The 21,093-nt window shown below is 50.9% G+C and overlaps 8 protein-coding genes across 8 annotated transcripts; 6 read left to right on the top strand and 2 right to left on the bottom strand.

Moving 5' to 3' along the window:
* Nucleotides 1–237: 237 nt before the first annotated feature.
* N7506_011700 (uncharacterized protein) lies at nucleotides 238–2,327 on the top strand (the record flags this gene model as incomplete). The annotated part of the gene is made up of 3 exons (XM_056960991.1): nucleotides 238–679; nucleotides 781–916; nucleotides 983–2,327. The coding sequence occupies 3 exons, from the start codon at nucleotides 238–240 to the stop codon at nucleotides 2,325–2,327; spliced, it is 1,923 nt and encodes a 640-aa protein (XP_056805525.1).
* A 2,250-nt stretch (nucleotides 2,328–4,577) lies between these two features.
* Nucleotides 4,578–6,318, top strand: N7506_011701 (DUF1996 domain-containing protein; the record flags this gene model as incomplete). The annotated part of the gene is made up of 3 exons (XM_056960992.1): nucleotides 4,578–4,752; nucleotides 4,813–4,969; nucleotides 5,025–6,318. The coding sequence occupies 3 exons, from the start codon at nucleotides 4,578–4,580 to the stop codon at nucleotides 6,316–6,318; spliced, it is 1,626 nt and encodes a 541-aa protein (XP_056805526.1).
* A 1,354-nt stretch (nucleotides 6,319–7,672) lies between these two features.
* N7506_011702 (uncharacterized protein) lies at nucleotides 7,673–8,128 on the top strand (the record flags this gene model as incomplete). The annotated part of the gene is made up of 1 exon (XM_056960993.1): nucleotides 7,673–8,128. One exon carries the CDS (start codon nucleotides 7,673–7,675, stop codon nucleotides 8,126–8,128), a length of 456 nt encoding a protein of 151 aa, XP_056805527.1.
* Nucleotides 8,129–9,057: 929 nt separating this feature from the next.
* Nucleotides 9,058–10,212, top strand: N7506_011703 (uncharacterized protein; the record flags this gene model as incomplete). The annotated part of the gene is made up of 3 exons (XM_056960994.1): nucleotides 9,058–9,169; nucleotides 9,218–9,372; nucleotides 9,430–10,212. The coding sequence occupies 3 exons, from the start codon at nucleotides 9,058–9,060 to the stop codon at nucleotides 10,210–10,212; spliced, it is 1,050 nt and encodes a 349-aa protein (XP_056805528.1).
* A 95-nt stretch (nucleotides 10,213–10,307) lies between these two features.
* On the bottom strand, nucleotides 10,308–11,236 carry N7506_011704 (SDR family oxidoreductase; the record flags this gene model as incomplete). Its single annotated transcript, XM_056960995.1, has 4 exons — nucleotides 10,308–10,574; nucleotides 10,625–10,828; nucleotides 10,888–11,135; nucleotides 11,191–11,236. The coding sequence occupies 4 exons, from the start codon at nucleotides 11,234–11,236 to the stop codon at nucleotides 10,308–10,310; spliced, it is 765 nt and encodes a 254-aa protein (XP_056805529.1).
* Nucleotides 11,237–12,142: 906 nt separating this feature from the next.
* N7506_011705 (chorismate mutase) lies at nucleotides 12,143–12,733 on the top strand (the record flags this gene model as incomplete). The annotated part of the gene is made up of 2 exons (XM_056960996.1): nucleotides 12,143–12,396; nucleotides 12,526–12,733. The coding sequence occupies 2 exons, from the start codon at nucleotides 12,143–12,145 to the stop codon at nucleotides 12,731–12,733; spliced, it is 462 nt and encodes a 153-aa protein (XP_056805530.1).
* Nucleotides 12,734–13,245: 512 nt separating this feature from the next.
* Nucleotides 13,246–15,040, top strand: N7506_011706 (Zn(II)2Cys6 transcription factor; the record flags this gene model as incomplete). The annotated part of the gene is made up of 3 exons (XM_056960997.1): nucleotides 13,246–14,022; nucleotides 14,078–14,875; nucleotides 14,927–15,040. 3 exons carry the CDS (start codon nucleotides 13,246–13,248, stop codon nucleotides 15,038–15,040), a joined length of 1,689 nt encoding a protein of 562 aa, XP_056805531.1.
* A 388-nt stretch (nucleotides 15,041–15,428) lies between these two features.
* On the bottom strand, nucleotides 15,429–20,918 carry N7506_011707 (putative nicotinamide nucleotide transhydrogenase; the record flags this gene model as incomplete). The annotated part of the gene is made up of 9 exons (XM_056960998.1): nucleotides 15,429–15,560; nucleotides 15,642–15,794; nucleotides 15,866–16,745; nucleotides 16,795–16,899; nucleotides 17,456–17,483; nucleotides 17,538–17,612; nucleotides 17,664–17,852; nucleotides 17,908–20,805; nucleotides 20,858–20,918. The coding sequence occupies 9 exons, from the start codon at nucleotides 20,916–20,918 to the stop codon at nucleotides 15,429–15,431; spliced, it is 4,521 nt and encodes a 1,506-aa protein (XP_056805532.1).
* Between the last annotated feature and the right edge of the window lie 175 nt (nucleotides 20,919–21,093).

A 21,093-nucleotide genomic window follows, 5' to 3' on the forward strand; every position in this document is an offset into this window, starting at 1 on the left:
GGCGATAAACTCGTGAATCTACAACTCTAGTGATCAATAGGACAGTTCAGTGAACCATGTGTACTTTTTTTCCAAGCCTCGGGGAATCACTTGGACATCATCGCCGAGAGCCCTCTTATAGTTGAGATGTTCAGATTATGAATAAAAAATAGATAGTGAACAATGAACCACACGAAATTGTTGTTGCACAGTAACAGAGGGACTGGCGGATGGCGGAAAATGCCCGTGACTTGTAGAATGATGAGTGCCAAGCCCTGTTCCCGCGTCCACTTCCGCTCGATCAAGTTTACCTTCCTTGCGAGCATTGCCCACCAAAGATACGCCTCAATGGCTCCCAGACTGCGCAGTGCGCTCGGCCTTTCGCGTCAACTGGACGCCAGCGCCGTGTTCTACTGCCCGTCGTGCGCCATCTGGCGACGAACACTGTCGACGCGCAACATCGACAAAGCCAACACCCTCCGACGGAACGGCCGATCTCAAAACACAATTGCTGCATCCAGTCCTCGAGCATTCACTAGCTCGACTGTCATTACTGCAAAGAGCGTTCCACCGCGATTCAAGGACCTACACGCGGCCCTCGAGGGAGTCAAAGATGCCTCTCTGGAGCAAGTAAACCTCAGCAGACTGCAGCTTGCGCTCCGAGGGTTGGAAACAGAGGCGCCTTTAATCAGAGTAGCTGGTGAGTTGTTCTTGGGGGATGGTTCAAAATCTTTTAGCATTGCGGGCGGTTGTTCTCGGTTTGAAATGGACATGGCATTAATTGATCTCTTTGGAATATAGTCCTTGGGTTGAACGATGCAACCTCCGCCCGAAAACTTGTCAGACTCCTGCTTGCAGACCCTCTGATGCCACGACAAAATTGGGAAGACATCCTTGAGACATATGATACCGATACTTCCCGCGGGCTATTGATCAGGTAAGAGCAATATCTGTGGTCCAGCAAATTTCTGGAATTGGCACTGACGCAAGTGTCTGTTCCCAGATATGGCGAAAGCTCAGAATCTATCCCTAACGACCTACTACCCACGATCTCGGTCCCGTCACCCATACTTAAAGAGGGTAACTTGGAGATCCTCGTTAGCACACTCGGCTCCGAAGCCGATCAAAACGCTGCTACTTTCAACGCCGATACCTTCCTCGTTCCCACCGTGACTATACAGACCTCTCACTCGGGTCGGCATAACGCAATTCGGTATCCCGTGCACCGTACTATTGTGTGCGGGAGTGGAGTCGATGGGCTTCTTTCATACAGTACGATGATCGGCCGATCGAACCTGAAGAACGAGGTTTCATCAATTCGCGGGGCCATTGAACTCGCTGCGGCGGATCAGAAATCAACTAGCGAGCGTGTTTCCCTGGTAGATTCCGATCGCGCTAGCGCGGCACTTGACAAATTCCGCGAGTCTGTTGACAATGCCCGGGACTACGAACGTGGATGGAATGGCAGTGGTGTACAGCCGCTTATCGACTGGCTGGCGAACTCTTCCAACAAATCAACCGGAACCCCCATGAACCCAACGTTGCTTCCACTGGTGGAGTCTATCCTCGATTCTGCTGATGCCAGTGTACTTGCCAGGGATGTCAAGGCACTTTATGAACAGACAGCCGGCGTAGCCCCTGAAGAGATCCGATCCAAGTTGGATAGCGGCATCACTACCTGGGCCGAGCGCGCTCACTCCGAGCTCCGAAGCTCCCTCGAAGAAGGACTATCTAGCCCGCGCTGGCGAGGCCTCGCTTGGTGGAAGCTCTTCTGGCGCGTTGACGATGTCAGCATGATCACATCTGAAATCCTGGATAAGAAATTCCTGCGCCGAGCGGAGCAAGAAGTCATCTGGAGTTCGGGCAAGTACCAGCAGGCCGGCCTGTTGGACGAACGGTCAAGCTCAAACTCTGAACAGCCAGTTTCAGCGTCCTGGCCCACTCAAATCCCGGATCTTCGCACTAAGCTCCTCACTACAACTGTGCCATCCCTCCAAGCCCTTGCACAGAGCCTAGTCCTTTTCAGCGTGTCCACGACCACTCTGACCTCTGCCTTGTCTGCTTTGACGTATGTTGCTATCCCCGCGGCAGGTGTGTACGAGTCATGTACGCTTGCTGCGGTGGGTCTCATCTACTCAATTCGCCGGCAACAGAAGAGATGGGACGTCGCTCGCACGTTCTGGGAAGAAGAGGTTCGTGAGGAGGGACGCACATCTCTATTGGAAACCGAGGCTTCGCTTCGTGAGATTGTGCGGAATGGGGGTCAGGCCATTGAAGATCTGTCGGATCCCCGTCCGCGTGAGAGTGTCGCGAAAGCGAGAAAGGCCCTTGAAGACTTGAGAGCTTGATCTGAATTGTTGTCAAGTTGGCTGTATATGTATTGCCCATGTTAGAACAGATACCTAGAGCTATAATGCACTCTGATATGTACTATATTCTACTGATTTGACCCCTGTTATCGTTCTAACAATTTGCCACCATCTCCAGGCGGGGCATAGGGCGTGTTCTATTCGAAAGACAATATTTGACACATCAAAAACGTTGTCCGTTGATATATCCATCACGACTCAAATTATTAGGACAGCGGGTTCCAGACAGATGAGCAACTGGACACATCTTGTATTGCCATTGGTCTTCAGGGTTTTCTTTCATATGCCTTTCTCGGTTCTTTTCAAGGGCCTTTCGATACCATTCCAAGGTTGTCTGGAGCATCTCTAAATATACTTCGGTTCACTCGAATCCAACAAACTAGAAGAGTTCTGAGTCCGGCTACTAGGTAACGCTCACTGTCTTACCCCAGTTCTTTTTACGCTCTCAATGATATGCACAAATCCTTCTACTTCTAGTGGCATGGCAGTGTCATTCCATAAGTAGTCAGTTTGGGCTGTGAAACCTCCACGATGTTTCAGCTGGACGGGAATTCCAGTTTCCTCCAAATCTGATCAAAGCGCAGCACCCGAACAAAGCGAATGAAACTGAGACCTGCTAGCTCCACGGTAGATCTTGGTGATCCACAGCAACCTTTCGCTTGAGCAAATGCCGGTGGGCTAGGGAATACCAAGCTTCACGCCTTTGGCGTGGTCGTTTCACTGTCAGCATATTGATCTGAGACAGACCATGCATTAGCTGGGGCAATACATATCTCGGACCATTGCAGAAACGGGAGATGCTAGACCTGGTCAAACGCTGTTTGTTTGACCTCAAGGCTGAGTGCACGGCCGGCTGTGAGATTCTATGTGCGGCCATTACTTCCAAGCCTCGTATATATATCGTCGAGCACCCGATAGGCGGAGATATAGGTACACGTCAAACGTCTGCTCACCTTTTTCAATTTACTTGTAGATAGTAATCATCATCCCAGCCAAAGCCATGCTATCAGACAGGGGTTAGGAAATTATGGGTCGTTTCAGGATGCGCCAGCCGGTCCAATCGCGAGGCGTAGCGTGGACCCCGAGACGATGGACGTTGTGCTAGTGACTTAGTTCAGGAACGCGCTGTTCGTACCGGCGTCTCAGATATTCAGATATCCAGATATTCAAGTCTTCCATAGCGGGACAACCTCCTACTCGTACCCACGTTATCCACCCGATCTTGGCCTTCAGGGGTTCTGTCCATTCAGTCACCCCTCCTTGACTGCGGACTGCCCCGTGGTCAATTTAATTTCAGATGAACGCCCAATCGAAATTGGGAGGGTTATGGAGGGGATACCAAGCCACTGGCTTAATGGCCACGAGCCTTCTAGTGTCAGTCTAATATCCAGAATATCAAGGGATTGGCCGACTCATTAAACTCAGGCCCATCTATAATGCCCACGGACTAAAGGGGGGCACAACTCGTTAATGAGGCCTTGTCTCCTTTGACCTTCTTCCTGAAGTACTTGATCCCCCTCCATCAACCCGTGGACCTGGTCTCCTTTCAAGGTTCATCTTATTTTCTTGGCCGTGGGCTTTGTCTTCGTGCCTGTTCCTTCTTTTACCCTCGCAGGGCCTGTCGTTCGTTCACAACACTTTCATTCATTCATTTCTTCAGACTTGAAAGTCTGTTTTACATACGGCTGTGTGTGTAGTTACATGTGAGTTTAAATCCTTCGAGAGAAGCAAATAAAATGGTGGCTTATAAAATCTCCCAGGGATCAGTAGTGCGATTTGAGGCTTCCGATCCCAACGTCGATCTTTGTTTACTGACGTCAGAACGCGTTAAGCTGGTAAGTCGCATACCTTTCCTATTTCCTCCCAACTTCGATCACCCCTCGGAAGGGTGGCGGCCTTGAGCAAGGGGCATTCCTCTAATTGCCCCATTGATCTTCCATGCTCTAGAATTGGGGCGTTTGAAGACCAACTGATTGGCTACTTTGTTGCTCCGGTCTGCGACATGAGAAACCTGTGCTCAATGCCTGGACTTTGAAAAACAACGCGTGGAACGCTCAAACTGACATATTGCTTAGCATCGTCGACACACGCCATTGATTCTCACACTCTTTTGTTTGGTGCCTCGCCGATTGACTCGGTGTTTCTGGCAAACTTCCACATTCATTCCACTCTTTAAGACCATTCACTCCTTTATCTACATCTGAGTCGACGCGACTCTTCAATCGCAATATGCAGGACATTCGACTCACGGCCATGTTGATGGCCTGCTTGACGCTCTTTCCATCATCTGCAACTGCATTCTGGCGTCTTCCCTGCCGTGGACGATCTGGTGCCGCCCGGCTCGACCCAATCGTGAACCCTGGCGAGGTTTCTGGACACACGCATGCAATCCACGGATCTGGAAGTGAGTGCATTTCGTCCAGATCGTTGTGTTGTGTTAGAAACACGAACTAACTGTGGCCAGACTTTGGAATGAGCTCCAACCAAGCTTCTCTTCGGGAATCTGATTGCACGTCGTGTGCAGTCACGCAGGATAAATCTGCTTATTGGACCCCGGCTCTATACTTTATGCACACCAACGGCAGTGCCGAAATGGTGGAGGAGGTTGGAGGCATGCTTGCGTGAGTTTGTATTGAGACTCTATCTCAATGCGAGTGTGCTAATTCTTTTGTATAGGTACTATCTTCTTTACGGAGAGAACATCACTGCTTTCCCCGAAAACTTCCGCATGCTGGCAGGTGATCCCTTCCAGCGTAACTTCACTTGGCCAGTTCCGGACCCTCCCAAATCCTCGTGGACTGGTGCGCAGTCCTCGCAGGCTGCCCTGCGCCAAAAGGCGCTCGGATTCAACTGCTTGAACTATCAGTCCACCGCCGAGGCTTCTCTCTACCGTCACTTCTTGCCTAACAAAACCTACCTTGATGAGCACTGCACCGACGGTGTTAGATTCGAGCTCATGTTCCCATCCTGCTGGAATGGCAAGGATGTCGACTCCGACGACCACACATCGCACGTCGCGTATCCATCTCTCGTTATGGATGGTACTTGCCCCGAGGGTTACGAGACTCGCTTGGTTTCACTCTTCTACGAGACCATTTGGAACACCTATGCTTTCAAGGACGTGGACGGCTACTTCGCCCTCGCCAACGGAGATCCCACTGGATTCGGATACCACGGTGATTTCATGCAGGCCTGGGACGACGGCGTTTTGCAGGAGGCCATCGAAACTTGCACAAGCGAGACCGGTCTGGTTGACGAATGCGAGATCTTTGACATCCAGACTCAAGACAAGCAACAGCAATGTGAGTTCAAGGTGCCATCGGCCCTTGAGAACGACGAGGTCTTTATGCACGCCGGTGGATTGCCTGGCGATATGACCATTGAATGGGGACCTGCCTACGCTGTGATGGACATGGGCTCTGGACACGATTCATCCTCAACTTCAACTTCGACTACTACTGCTCCCGGTCTCATCCCGACGCTCTCGCTTCCTTCAATCCCCACCATTTCCCTGGGTGCTGGCATCTCGATTGACCCGGGTCAGCTGCTTGACAACCTCCACGTCGCCAACACCGCTGCCAACAGTCCCACCACCGCCGCTGCTGCCGCCAACGCTGCTGCCGAAACTGCTGTTGCTCCTACAACCACAACCGCTCCGACTTCGACCTCCACGCCTACGCCGACCCCAACCCCGACTACTTCTATTATTGTCGACCCTATCACGGAGGAGATCATCTACCTCCAGCGGGATATCGTCGTTCTAGTTGACGGGCAGGGTAACCCGTACTCCACCAGCACCGGCGATGTCCGCACTGTGTCTACTGCTACCACGACCGTGACCGAAACGTCCACCGCCGTCTCTTACGTGAAGAAAGACACTATTCCGGAGCCCGTAGAAGTGGAGCAACCTTCTCGCCATGCGCGCAGACACCTTCACCATCGTCACGGTCACACACACAACACGGTCTAAGCCAATTTTGGTTGCTGGATGCCAGTGAAAAGTACGCAGAGCGTAATCTTCTATGTCTCGGCAGGGATGCATTACACGGATCTACTCCAGGTTGAGTTGTGGTTTTTGTGACTGTGCCTTGATGATTCCCTTTCACATATTTGTATATCTTTTTTCTGATTTTGGACATCCTCCAGTCAGGGGTGGAGGATGTACATTGGCCATATTATCTTATTTTCGTGATAGAATTTTATATACGTCCTGGCTGGTACCTACACAATTGGATCGCATTAGATCAAGGCGAAGGAAGAGGTTGTACCAGATACAAGTTTCGTTTCCGCCCTACATTCTCAATTTCTTGTTTTCGTCTTTAGGCACCCGGGCCTTCGAAATGTGCTTATCTCCTTTGCAAACCTGGGCAGCATATTTGCTGATGTCATGGAGAAGAGGACAGCATCGCTCAGTGTCTCAGACAGATCCAGACTCGCATACTAGTCCCCGGTCAAAGCATTCATCGTTGGTGGTCTCAGACTTTCCAAGAAGGGCTCAACTTGCATTGCCTTTGTCGGCGAGGACAGTGCTGTACATCATTCTGTGCGACATTTATGTGGGACCGATGGGACATCGCCGCCACTGGACTACGAAGAAGAATGCTCACTCCTGAGACAGAGCCGATGGCAAAGACCACAATGTGACAGTGTCTAAGATAAGACAAGTTCTTCCTATCACAGAATCCAAAAAATATCTAATGAGTGCCCACTGTGTTCTGTGTTGCAGCAGAACCCAGCAGCTCCTCACCGAGCTACCTATCCGTGTAGCACACCAATGTGCACAGCATGCAATTTCTTCCCAATTCCTATGGCTATATCCCCTGAAAACGTTCCGACCAGGCTGATTGCAGGTACATCTGCCATGCTTGCTACCGGAGACTGTTTTCAAGGTAGTTGAGATCCTAATTTTGGAACGCTTTGCTTCACCTCGGGGAGACAATTACTCAATCTACATTCATGTCCAACGACAGAGATACGGCAATTTGGTCTCTGAAAAAGATGCCCTCATTCTACTTATCACACTGCGTGAAGGGTTGCATGCGAAATTCGCTGCGAGGTAGCATGGGCTAAGCCTTCATGTCTCTGATCACCAAACGAGGCGATCAAGATCTTTGAATGAGTCAAGGAAATTGACTTTTCTTGAGCTGTTGCTCATCCAAGAGTCCGAATGGAATCCAATGTGGCAGTGATTAATTTACCGCAATATAAGAAAGATCCCTTGAACTGCTCAACGACTGACATCCCTGTTCTGGAATCTGTTCACAGGTAATTTTGATCGCTGACCCCGTCTAAGATACTGTTTTGACACTTCCCACTTCTACAGAATGGAATTGTTATGTCATTCCTTTGCCTTCTTGATCTTCTTCTGTGCTGCGGCGGCGTTTCCACAGCAAACTCCCATGGTCACCACAGATGCGGCACCGGCAAAGATCACCCAAGGCCCCGAGCTTATATGCTTAGAAGGCCAAACAGCTGTTTACACGACAGACTGTACGGTAGGAACCCCGTTGTCATACTGCTTCAGTCCGGAGCCTCCTATCGAGTGTCAGCCGGGGTCCTTCCCAGGGGTCTGGCATCCCGATCACTGTATGGAGCAGTCGACATGCTTCGCCGCGAATGAACCTTGGATCACGACCAAGTGCTCCAACGGCGCATTCCCATACTCAACAAGCACCTTCTACAGTGGAACTTTAGCAGGCGGGCTATCGACCACAGTCACAGGTGAGGTCCCAGGCACTAGGCTCTTGTTCCCAGTTGAAATCCTGAACTATCAAGCCTGAACCCGAGGCTAACGAGTCGATGGTTTTTATTTGACAGGCCTCTCTTGCTCTTGTGCCACGTCTCAGTGGACTAGTACAAGAACGCACTCTTCTGGCGACGAATTCTTTTGCATGGGGTTCAAGCATTTCTGGTGTCCAGCTGGCATGGAAACTAGCTCTATATTGGAACCAGTCTGCACTTTGAAACCATTGCGTATATGTCCTATGATGGACGTCTGTATCTGTGCCAATAAAGATCAGACACCAGTGTATCCGAGTCCCAGTGGCCCCGGCCTGGAACCCACTGGTTGTTCCTGGTGATCGATTGGGCTGAAAGGGTGGCTTTCTGTCAGTCCCTGGCGAGAAACATGCCGGCCTCGCTGGGACCAAACCTCGTCATGAGTTGAGGGTCGTCCACTGTTACCCCAGGTTGTATGATTGGCTATTCAATTGGGGTGAGGTATTGTTCGACTCTTCATTCTGTGCTTTTCCTCGCTGGCATGTCCTCATGAGTCATGAGTATGATTTCAAGTCAATGCATGGGCGATACAGTAAGTAATAAGTCGAAGGAAAATGAAATCAAATGTCCGATGGCATCACCAGCCCACTTTATGTGCAACTGAGCTTAGTTCCAAATGTGATTGTAACCACATATTGCACCATCTACCAAATCTCCATATTTCGGTGTGCAGAATCACCCCTCAAGCCACAATTCTTAGTCAAAATGTTCCAAGATCTTCCAAAACAATTAGGCTAAACGTGAAATGCCCCGGTTTTCCAACGCCACGGCGGCCCAAGCTCTCTTCGGCGTCCCAAAGAGGCAAACGGAGGAGCAAGTCCCGCGGATGCCGTCTCTTAACCCCGCGTCGGCCCGTGTCTCTCGCCGAGTATAAAAAGGGTCTACCCCCGCATATCCATCTTGGCTTGCATACACTTTTTTTATCTACAAAATGTCTGATGCTCTTCCCGAAATGCAATACCGGTTCCTCGGCCGGACCGGACTGAAAGTCTCGGTTATCTCGCTGGGTAGCTGGCTCACATACGGCGGACATGTCGGAAATGGTGAGTGGAGCCACCTGTCCTGCATTGATTACCACTAACTAGCTGCAGAAACGGCTCTTGAATGTATGAAGGTTGCATACGACGCCGGTGTCAACTTCTTCGATACGGCCGAGGTATACTCCGGTGGCCAATCGGAGATTGTGCTCGGAGAAGCTATCAAGAAATTTGGCTGGAAGCAGAATGATCTTGTTATTTCCACCAAGGTACGCAGGATGATAGCGACAAATGATGAAACGGCTGCAATACTAACCTACTGCCAGATCTACTGGGGTAAGGCTAACAGCGCCAACCCGGATAAGCCACTTAACAACAATGGCCTCTCCCGCAAGCACATCATCGAGGGCATGAACCTCTCTCTTCAGCGACTAGACCTGCCATACGTGGACATTGTCTACGCCCACCGACCAGACCGCGACACTCCAATGGAAGAAATTGTCCGCGGCTTCAACTACCTCATTGACAACGGAAAGGCTTTCTACTGGGGTACCTCGGAGTGGTCCGCGAGCGAGATCTCGGACGCCTGGCGCATCGCCGACAGACTGAACCTGGTCGGTCCCGTCGTCGAGCAGCCACAGTACAACCTTTTGGTACGCGAGCGTGTCGAGAAGGAGTACCGCTGGCTATATGATGCCCACGGGCTCGGCCTGACCGTCTTCTCACCTCTGAAGGGTGGTGTTCTGACGGGCAAGTATAATGACGCTTCTGCCCCGCCTGCGGGCTCGCGGTTGGCGGAGTCAAATGATGGATATGTGAAGAATCTGCGCAAGACCGTGGGCGATGATACGTGGCAGCGTCAACTGGATCAGGTCGCGGCGTTGAAGCCGGTTGCTGAGGAATTGGGGGTTCCTACGGCGCAATTGGCCCTTGCGTGGATCTTGAAGAACCCTAATATCTCGTCTATGATTACTGGTGCCTCGCGGCCACAGCAAGTGCTTGATAACATTCGGGCTTTGGGACTGGTGGAGAAGTTAACGGATGAGGTTATCGAGAAGATTGAGGCGGCTGTTGGGAACCAACCTGCCATTGAAAACAGACGGTTCTAGATATTGGACCTAAAATCAAAACAAATGTGATATACGTTCATTCACGAAGTCAAATTACACCATTGGGATACATGGTATGGCAATTATACAAACATTTAGATACATTTTCCACCGTCGACTACCATCTCAGTGCCATTGATAAACCGGCCCTCGTCGCTGGCCAAATAAAGAACCATATTGGCAATGTCATCTGCTTCAGTGAGACGACCTAGCGGAACGTTTCCGATAAACTTCTCTCTGTTCTCAGGGGTGTCTTCCATCCCAGTGAACATGGAAAAAAGACCAGTTCCAGAGAGGAGGGGGGCAACACTGTTCACTCGAATATTATGGGGGCCGTACTCAGAAGCAAGGCCCTTGGTAGCCTTTTCAGACAATCAGTAGAGCTCTCCATTTTGCTCGATACCCCACTCACATTTGTAACTGCTCCCTTGGAAGCATTGTACCAGACCAATCCAGGCCGCGGGCGACTAGCTCCCGTAGAGGAGATATTGATCACAGATCCACCCTGCCCCTGCTCAATGAAACGCGGCATGAAGGTTTTCGCAGAGAAGTAGATGCTCTTCACATTGACCTTGAAGACACGCTCCCATTCATCTTCTGTGACTTCCGCCGTGGGCTACTCAAATAATCACATCAGTGTCCGGCCTTCCTTAGTATGTATGCATAAGGACCCACCTTATTCCGATAACTGGTTCCAGCATTGTTCACCAGTACATCGACACGCCCGAATTTGGAGATGGCAAGATCCAGAACCGCATTCCAGTCTGCTTCTTGGGTAACGTCCATGCGCTGGAAGATCAAGTTGCCAGGGTTCTGCGAGGCGACACTCTCGCCGCCCTCGACATTGATATCGGCGACGATGACTTTCGCGCCTTCTTCGCTGAAGCGTCGTGCGATTGCTGCTCCGAAGCCTGAGCCGCCACCTGGTCGAATTGCGGGTTAGGTAAAGCCGGGCTTGAATGGGGGTATCTTTCCTACCGGTGACGACGGCAACTTTGCCTTGAAGTCTTGAGCCTTGAGACATGATTATGCGATTGTTGATGTGAGGCGTATTGTGAACGAATTACTTTGGAATGATCACCTTCTTATAAGAAGCTCGAAGGATCAACAAAGAGGGGTTTCGGTAGACAACAATCGGAGTGAAATCCGAAGGTACCTTCCCCGCATCAGCCAACTATACAGCCTTTATCATTTTGATATTTCTACTGTTTATTGCGAGACTCGCTGACAATCTTGGTAGTAAGCCTCTCTTCATTGCCAATTGTCATTGAAATACCGTCACTGCCAGACTGCTTATCTTTCTTCGATGGGTTCATTTACGTAAGTTCTACAACTATAAGCTTTTAAGGATGGTAGAATACGATAACTCCTTTCTTATAAAAAAGGTCAGAAGCACAAATATTGCGATGAGGAAAAAACAAAAGAATATTCTCACTCGCAAGGAACATCGTCGTTATTTAACTTCCAAATTGGTGACTTCTCAGGGAGACCTCGGGATCACTTTGTATTAGGAGCATCTCGTATTCCTGAATTTGCTGCAAGTAACTACGCTGCGTGGATATACATCAGCCTGACAGGTCAAGATGCTATGCTCAACCTGCTTTATGCAGCCTTCTATCTCGTTTTGCAGTATCGGGTATATGAGCATGTAGCATTGTAACGCGAATCCTCCCGTGTTGGTTCTGTGTTCGCGAGCTCGATCAGTGAAACTTCACTGCAAATGAAGATCGCCAGAAGCTCAATTCGCACAGCGATACTCCGTACTCCGTATCTTAAGCGCCAATCATGTACCTCTTCATCAGATGGCTGATCATTGCAATTTTGAGTGGAAAAAGCAAAGATCCCAAACTAGGGGTTCCCGGGCTTCATGGGATCTTCCATAGCGATTGTTGACCTCCGTTCTGTTGATTACTCCAGTGCACCCTTTACCATGCTTTTCATCGGCATCTTAGGGGCTCTGATGCTGCCAGCTACGATCGTAGCAGCCACAGATTCATGCTATGACTCCGACATAAAATCTACGCCTTCAGCAGATCAGCGTCCAGTGCCATGGGGATCTCCTAGTGTCCACTTTTCATCATTGAACGGCACAACAACCACATGCTGCAAATCTCTAGACGAGATCCGCGATGCCTTGGACGAGATCGATGATAGACTCCTAGATTTACTCAACAGCAGGCAAGTGTAGACCTATCTCCCCTTGGTCTTGGCGAGTTTTGTCAAAGTTACTAAAGCGGGCCCGAATGCTCGTCGCAGCGATCTTCGAGGTGACTTGGTTTCATCTCATAGCTGACATTTGTCTGACTCGAGCAGGGCTGCGTACGTCCGGGAAGCAACTCGTTTCAAGTCGACGCGGGCTGCTGTCAATGCGCCTTCGCGTAACGAGGCTGTCTTGAAACAGGCAGAGCAACAGGCGTTACATATTGGAGCGCCGGTGACAGTGGCTCGGGCCGTTATGGGCGCCATTCTGAATTCGAGTGTGGCTTTTGAGCAATGTATTGTGAGTAGTGTTTGGACTTGATGTTAGAGCTGTGACGACTGACGGATCGGCTTCATAGTTCGATAATCATAACGATGATGGGTGAACATAGAACAGCCTGTTGTCGCAGTCCATTCCGTGACCTGTGTTTGGATTTCATGGATAAGTGCAACATGCGAGACACTTTGTGTCATTCATGTTAGTCTGCAGCCTGGTTGATCTGGGCAGTGAGACTCTGAGGCTAGAAGGTGGCCCCGGGGCCGTGGGTACTAGTTAGCTATGACTGCTAGTAGTATGGAGTAGCGGCTCCCTATCTCATTTGGTAGCATACGCAATAGGCGCGATAGATATGCTTGCTATAATCCGTATATAGTAGAACAAAATGACTTCGAAGCAATATTCCACCGGCAAATATGCGCGAGTTGCGCCGTTCAGGGTGTGCCCAGTTTTTCCCGCCTAGCGCCCCTCCATTCCCGCGAGCCTTGCAAGTTTTCCGCGATCATTAACACTCTGAACGTGTCGATGCATGACCACCATCACTCCCTCGTCGCCCGATGGAGACACGCACGGCGGGCACACCCTTGACGGACACCGACACACACCCAAGTGAACGCAAACGAACCCGCCGCTGGCACCACCGAGGCTTCACCGGCTGCTCGACCTGTCGCCGCCGCCATGTCCGCTGCGACGAGGCTTCCCCCGCCTGCAATAATTGCGTCCGACTCGGTCGTGAATGCGATGGAGCCCAGGGCCAGATGACCTTCAAGGTCTATGGGCCTTCTCAGACCTCCGAGTCTGCGCCCGAGACGAAGGCGCCGAAGCGACGGAAGAAAACATCGGTCGCAACCCCGGCGCGAAATGAGACTCTCGCGGTCTCGTCTGTCATAAGGGAAGAGGGGCACGACTGCACAGAGGTCGTGTCTCCCACTACGGTGCCGCCGCCGACTGTCCAATTCCGCTTCCAGGACCCTGTCACGCCGGCTAGTGTGACGAGGTCGATCCAGCGCACCGACGAGCGCTACTTTGCACACTTCATTGACCAGGTGTCGACGCTCTTGATCATCTATGATTGCCCGGACAATGCAAACCCCTACCGGACCATGTTCCCCGATTTCGCCAAATCATGCCCGACAATGATAAACGCGATGCAGGCATTGGGCGCATTGCATCTTGCGAATACCTCGGAAGGATCGCAACGAGATAAACATTCCCAGACAGCGATGGCAAAATACGGGCTGGTGGTGAGGGGGTTCCGCGCACGATACGCAGATCCTAGCCAGCAGCTTGGGCTCACGGATTTTGCGACTTGCCTATTGCTATGCCTATTCGAGGTCCGTTTTGTCCCTTAGTCCTACTATAGGTCATTATTCACTAATCTTTCCGTAGATGATGGATTCCCAGCATCAAAATTGGGCAGTGCATCTCAAGGGCGCTCGCGAAATCTACAATACTCTGTTTTATCCGCATACTGGAACTTCAACACGCGAAGTACAGCGCGTCGCCGAAACAAACCACCCACTCCGCTCATTCCTCGTATCTCTACTCTCTTACCTCGACGTGGCTGGCGCATGCGCGAGTCCAGGGGGCACTGTGGTGGAAGGGAGTTACTGGAAAACCATGGGCGGCGGATGGGAGTACAATCTTGGGACCCCGAGTTTATCTCCTACACCTGACAATCCACTTTTGATCGAGCTGCGTGAAGCATGGTCGAGCTTGATGGAAGTGCAGGCGACGATCAGTACTTTCGCATCAGACAAAAAGACATGGATGACTATGGACCAGTCGGATATGACATACAAAGATATATTCAACCAGCTTGTTGTATGGCGTGCAATGGCACCGCCAAGTCTGCAGCTACTTTCGGATTTGGACGACGAGAGTATCGCTCAATATCCCTATCCCGAGGTCCTCGAATATGCGGGATGCATTGAGGCATACGAGAAGGCTACATTCGTCCATCTCCTTCAGGTTGCCGGAGCTGGGCGTGTGGGTTGGATTACCGATTGGACATATATGGATATGCTCGTCAGTCGGATCCTTCTGTTGATCTGTAATTTATCCAAGGGCGTCGGCCAGTTAGCTGTCCTGTGGCCGCTATTCATCGCCGGACAAGAAACCCGAATGGAAGATGAACAGAAATACGTCCGTCAAACCATGGAGGAATTGAAGCGGTTTGGATTCAAGGTATGCTTACTTCCCATTATCTTGCAAGGCGGATACTCATCTTTGATGTAGAACGTGGACAAAGCTCTCGAGCACTTGGAGGGCGTCTGGTTCAAACGGCGCTCATTCCCTGGCGGCTGGATCCAGACTTTGGAAGAAGTTCAAACAAACATCCTCCTTCCGTGATGTTTCAATACTACATTTTGCTCGATGCTTATTCCAGCATCGTTGGCCATCCTCACACCGCTCACGCCTTGAACGCCGCCATCACGATCGTGGCACTCTCTGACATCTCTATTTTGATACCCCTCGATTCCGAGACAATATTCCCCCCCCTTGGAGGCACTGGCGTCAGGCCGTGTACCTCAAGGCATGTATATTTATAAACGCCTTTACGCACCAAGCTCCAATACCAAAACGCGGTTAAGCCGAATATATCAATCGCTGAAATCTCAAGATTATTACCTTCAGTAAGAGCAGTGTGCTGCTCATGGCTAATCCTATACAATACTTTCCATCTTATACGGCTGACAAGTGAGTCATTCGCCGCACCAGCCCCCAAGTAGACTTCTTCCTACTTCTCTGCGTGCAAAATATCCATGAAATCGTTACCAAAGCCGTCAGCGGGACCGCCGTCACAAAGTAGATCCAAAGGCTTGTGCTGCTTGTTCCACCAGAGCTTTCCTTCCAGTCGAAGAAGGACATGCTGAAAAAAGACTGCAGATCAGAAAACAGTCAGCGCAGTAACTCGACGCCAAAAGCGCAACTGTGCCAGTCTAGTACTCACACATGCAAAAGTCGCTGGCAAGAATATCAATGTCATGGCGGCAATGGTCTTCATCGAAGAGCTGTCGCGCAGGGTAGCTTCGGCGATCTTGGTTGAGCCTAGAGCAAGTTCACGTGTGGCTTTGGCATCCCGCTGGGCTACGAGATTGTATACCTTATATTGTTGTCAGCCAGCAGACTTAGGCTATTGAATCACATAGCTCGCGTGGAGGCAGCCATTCTTACCGCAGTGAATTGATTAGTTATACGTCGGGGCAAGACACTGAAGTCGTATTCAGGAGCGCGACACCGCTGCTCTTGCAAATTCACAAAGCTGCATAGTTTCATGAAAGGCTTTGTGCTATTGAGTCCTGTTTTGTCGCTTCCTTGGGGCGCATTGTCGAGATTGAATTGGATAGATGCCTTCTCGCCACTTCCAATGTGACACTGGATGAATTTAACTTCCTGGTAGTTGCTTGAAGCCTGTCGATATTTGTCGAGAACCTGTAAGATCTCTGTGACCAGTTTCTCCTCAAAGGTCCAACTCCTCTCCAGCTTGATCAGATCGGCATCGCAAATATGAAGTAATCGAATGAGAGAATCAAAGTCTGTATCGGCAGAAGAGTCTCGGACATCCCGTTCAACTGCCTCCACTTGCAAGATAAGCCTGCTGAGTGCCGCGAGGGTTTGGTCGAGATGAAGTCGGAGGATGCTTAGGGGAACGATTACAAGGGGCAGATCTGTTGACTCCCACTCGCGTGGTATTTGCAAAGAGAACGGCAAAGGAGCGATTGATTCAGGGTCGAAATTGACCAGGATGCCTTTGAAATATCTCTTTCCGTCGGCTCTGGTCATCACGCTGGCCCCAAATAATGATACGAGCCTTCCTCTATCCCCTGGAGTTTGCAAGAAAAACCCTAGTTTCTGCGAATTAGTGACAAATTTCGACTCAGCAGTGAGATATTCCTCACTTGATGGCTCTTGCAAGTAGGTCACACCGCCAGCGTTGCTCTCCCAAACAGTCTGATAATCGGCCGTTTGATCCCCTAGTGCCCGCTGAATTTCGTAACCCGCAGCGGACAAGGAGGGTGGTTGGGCGAAAAAGTCATCTGGTTTACAAAGTAAGCTGAACGGTGTCAGTCGTCTCTGTTATTCCTCGGAAAATCCACTCGTACTGGATTCTTAGGGCTATATTGTCCGCTACAACCCCGGGCTCACGGCCTGGGCCATGATAGCGGGTGTTGTTAGGCGGTTCAATCTCATAAAGAATATCAAAGAGACTGGAGTTTACAATGTCAAGCTGGGTAGACATAGTAAACAATGACTGGACTAGAATAAGAAACTTCCAAGGTTGGCCTTTGAGGTAGACAGCTAGCCATGCCTAGGTGTGCAGACTAAATACTTATGTGTTGACCTCAAGGCGTTGCTTTTTCCATTTGTGTTGTCCGTCGACAAATCGCTCCTGTATGCCCGGGTGTGGGCGCCAGCCATGGCACGTTGGAGGGGTTTTGGGCCGAGAAACATGATTGGCGAAGCTAGCATCCTTTTGATAGTCTTTACCCAGCCTTTTAAGTAGACTTTATTGCAGTCTTTTGCGATCACCTTGAGATTTGTCACCTAGTTGCTACAACTGCGGGGAAAAAAACGGCAAAGTTGATACGGCATAATGGGCAATGAGTGCTGCTGTAGCCTAAGCAAAGGTTGATTTTGGCTAGTATATCGAAGAAGCTTCACAAAATAGAGGAGCTCAACTCCACGAGCAGCAAGAGTTGAAAAAATAGCAATGAACCAAAAAGAGCGCAACAACTGACTCAACAAAGACCGCTCTTTGCCTACTTCCGTGCCTCCAGGGCAGATTTAATGGCTGGAAGTGTATGTTAGTACTAGCTGATCTCCGATAGATAGAGGAGACACTTACCATCGCAAGAGGTCTTAGCATCACCAAACAGCATGCGCGTGCCGGGCATGAAGAACATTGGGTTCGGCACATCCGCTATACATCATTAGTCAAAGGCTTGATGCGGACAAGATAAAGCAATCATACCGTATCCGCTAGACATGCCGCGCTTCATGACAATAACCTCCTTGCTCTTCCATGCATGGAGAACAGGCATTCCAGAAATCGCAGAGTCCGGTTCCATAGCAATAGGGTTGACTGTGTCGTTAGCGCCGATGACGAGTGTTACATCGGTATCCGAGAAATCCTCGTTTATCTCTTCCATTTCCAACACGACTAAATATTGTCAGTATCTTAATAGATGGTTAAGCCCATGCAGTAATAGACTTACTATCATATGGCACGGAGGCCTCGGCAAGCAGCACATTGCACTGACCAGGCATTCTACCCGCAACAGGGTGAATAGCAAATCTGACATTGACACCCCGGGCGCGCAAAAGACCAACGATCTCCGAAAGAGCATACTGTGCCTTTGCGACGGCCATTCCATACCCAACTACTATGATGACGTTCTCGGCGCTAGACAAAGACTCCACGGTATCGTCGATGCTAGTCTGCGTAATTTCACCCTCGATCTTCTTTTGGCTTTCGGCCGCAGGGCTCGAGATACCACCGAAGAGAACATTGGTGAGAGATCGGTTCATGTTAACGCACATGATGTAAGAGAGAATCGAGCCACTGACTCCAATCAGGGAGCCGACACTGGTTAGAAGCGGGTTATCGAGCATCAGACCTTCTGCCACGAGAGCAAATCCAGAGTATGCATTCAATACGGTGATAACGACTGGCATGTCCGCACCACCGATCGCGGCGGTTGTCGTGTATCCTTTCAGGAAGCTGAGGATTGTGCTGGTGCCCAGACATGCGGCTGCAATGGCAGGGCTTCCAGGCGCCATGGTTAGGAATGCGCCCATAGTTGCGACGTTTCCGCCCAGCAGCGTGGAGTTGATTACATGACGTCCAGGCAAAATTGTCGGCTTGGATGACATACGTCCTGCCAGTTTCATGAAAGCAACGATCGAGCCAGTGAAAGTAACACCGCCGATGAGGACGCCCAAGTAAGCTGTTGTAAGGTGAAGGGTTGTGATGTCGCCGATATCAGCCATCACACTACCGGCACTTGTGAGGACAGCTGCCAGTCCAACCACTGAGTGGAGAGCAGCGACAGTCTGGGGAAGACCGGTTGGTGTGATACGACGACCGATAAGGCCACCAATAATAGCACCAGTTCCGGCAACAGCTGAGAACTGCGTGAGGGTTTCGGTGGAGAAGCCTACTGCGGCCAATGAGGCCAGAATACCAGATACCACACCGAGGATTCCGAAGATATTTCCCCGGCGTGCGGTTTGCTGCGAGGCCAGACTGGAGATCGAACCCATGCAGAGTAGCGAGCTGACCAGGTAGCCAGCTTGGACTAGACCGGCCATACCAGTGCTTGCAGCTGCAATGAAACCACCACCGAAGACCACGGCAGGGACCGCATACAACCAGGGATACTCAGGAGGATCAGTTGGGCGCTTGAACATATCAAGCATACGCTTCGTGACGACGAAGCCACCAGAGACGTTGACAAATGCCAAGAGTACTGAGGCAGCACCGAGATACTCAGGGATTGTGGTGGGTGTATAGCCACCGCCCATAATAAACAAGCCGCCAATTCCAACCATACCAGAGATCGCGTTGGTGACGCTCATCAATGGCGAGTGGAGGGCAGGAGCAACACCCCATACAGCGCGGTAGCCGACCAGACCAGCAAGTCCGAAAGTCATCATATTGCCCATGAAAATTGGACCGGTGGCCTTGCCAAGTGCCAGGGTGGTTCCCATTGCACCGGTGACAGCGGTCACATCGCGGGTTGTCTTTTGCCAGGGTGTCAAGGCCACTTCCTCTTTCTTGGCGGCAGCTTGCACATCGGGTTTGGGAGCTGGAGGGGGCGCGGGCGGAGCAGCAGGAGGGACAATTTCACCATTGAGAGTCACGATCGAGCCTCGCACAACTTCATCTTTGAAATCGATGCCAAATGACTTCTCCTGGGGAGCCATGGAGAGAAGGTATTTAGTGATATTGTTCGAGTATAGCGTGGAGGACTGAGTGGGAAGGCGAGAAGGAAGATCCGTATAGCCGATGATGGTAACATCCTTGTAGCGGCTCAATTCACCAGGAACTGTAGCTTCGCAATTGCCACCTGCCTCAGCGGCCAAATCAACAATGACGGAACCTGGCTTCATAGCAGCGACCATCTCCTTGGTAATAAGCTTCGGTGCTGGTTTTCCGGGGATCAAAGCCGTAGTGATGATAATATCAACTTCCTTAGCTTGTTCCATAAACAGTTTCATTTCCGCTTCGATGAATTCCTTGGACATTTCCTTAGCATATCCACCCTGACCAGCGCCATCTTCCTGGAAATCCACTTCGACGAACTCGGCACCCAGAGATTGAACCTGCTCGCGGACGGCCGGACGTGTGTCAAAGCCACGCACGATAGCACCCATACGGCGAGCGGAAGCAATTGCACTTAGACCAGCTACACCAGCACCGATAACGAGAACCTTGCTTGGGGGAATCTTTCCAGCAGCCGTAACCTGACCAGTCAAGAACCGACCGAAATGATTAGATGCCTCCAGCACAGCCTTATAACCAGCGATATTGGCCATGGAACTCAGAGCATCGAAGACCTGTGCGCGGGAGATACGAGGGACGCGATCCATTGCAAAAGAAGTAACACCGCGAGCCGCGAGGGCTTCGACAAGAGGCTTGTTCTGGAGAGGATACATGAAAGAAATTACCGTTGAACCTTTACGCAGGGCCTGGATCTCATTGAATGATCCCTCGGACTGTGGACTGCGCACTTTCAGCACGATATCACTCTTCGACCAGATTGCGTCGCGGTCGACCATTGTCGCGCCGGCTTGTTCGTAGGCATGGTCGAGGAGTTGAGCGCCTTCGCCTGCACCACGCTCAATAAGGACGCGAGAGACACCTTTCTTGAGCAACAATGCTACATTCTGAGGGGTGATCGCGACCCGACGTTCGCCGGGGTATATTTCCAGCGGGACTCCGACTGTCAATTCCGAGTATGGAGTGGTGGAGACCGGGTCGGTCGGGGGCTCAGAAACTGTCGCGAATCGTCTGGCGTGGGAATAGGTATACGAAGGGGCGTAGAAAGACCATTGTGGTTGGGATCGAGATATGCGTGAGGTCCGTAAGAGCGAAGCATGCCTAATCGGAGCTATCGTGGGTCAGTGTCAGTATAGCTCCCGAGCTCAGTGGAGAAAGCTTACCCGCGCCCCCAAAGGACTGATGCGCAAGGGCTCCTAGACAAGGCCTCAGAGCCGACCGCATAGAACCTATATTGAGTCATGCAACTCTTCCTCTCCGGGGCTGCAACTTGTTGTCGGGTTTAAAATGCCTCCAAGGGGGAAAAAAGCTAAGAACCGGGGTACCGCATCCGGTTCGGAACGTAACCACGCCACTAGACCTCGGGAGTGAGGGTTGATGGTTCCCCACTCGGGTATTG

This window comes from Penicillium brevicompactum (assembly GCF_028827555.1).
Source record: "Penicillium brevicompactum strain IBT 35665 chromosome Unknown utg000009l_segment0_segment0, whole genome shotgun sequence".
NCBI classification, from domain to species: domain Eukaryota; kingdom Fungi; phylum Ascomycota; class Eurotiomycetes; order Eurotiales; family Aspergillaceae; genus Penicillium; species Penicillium brevicompactum.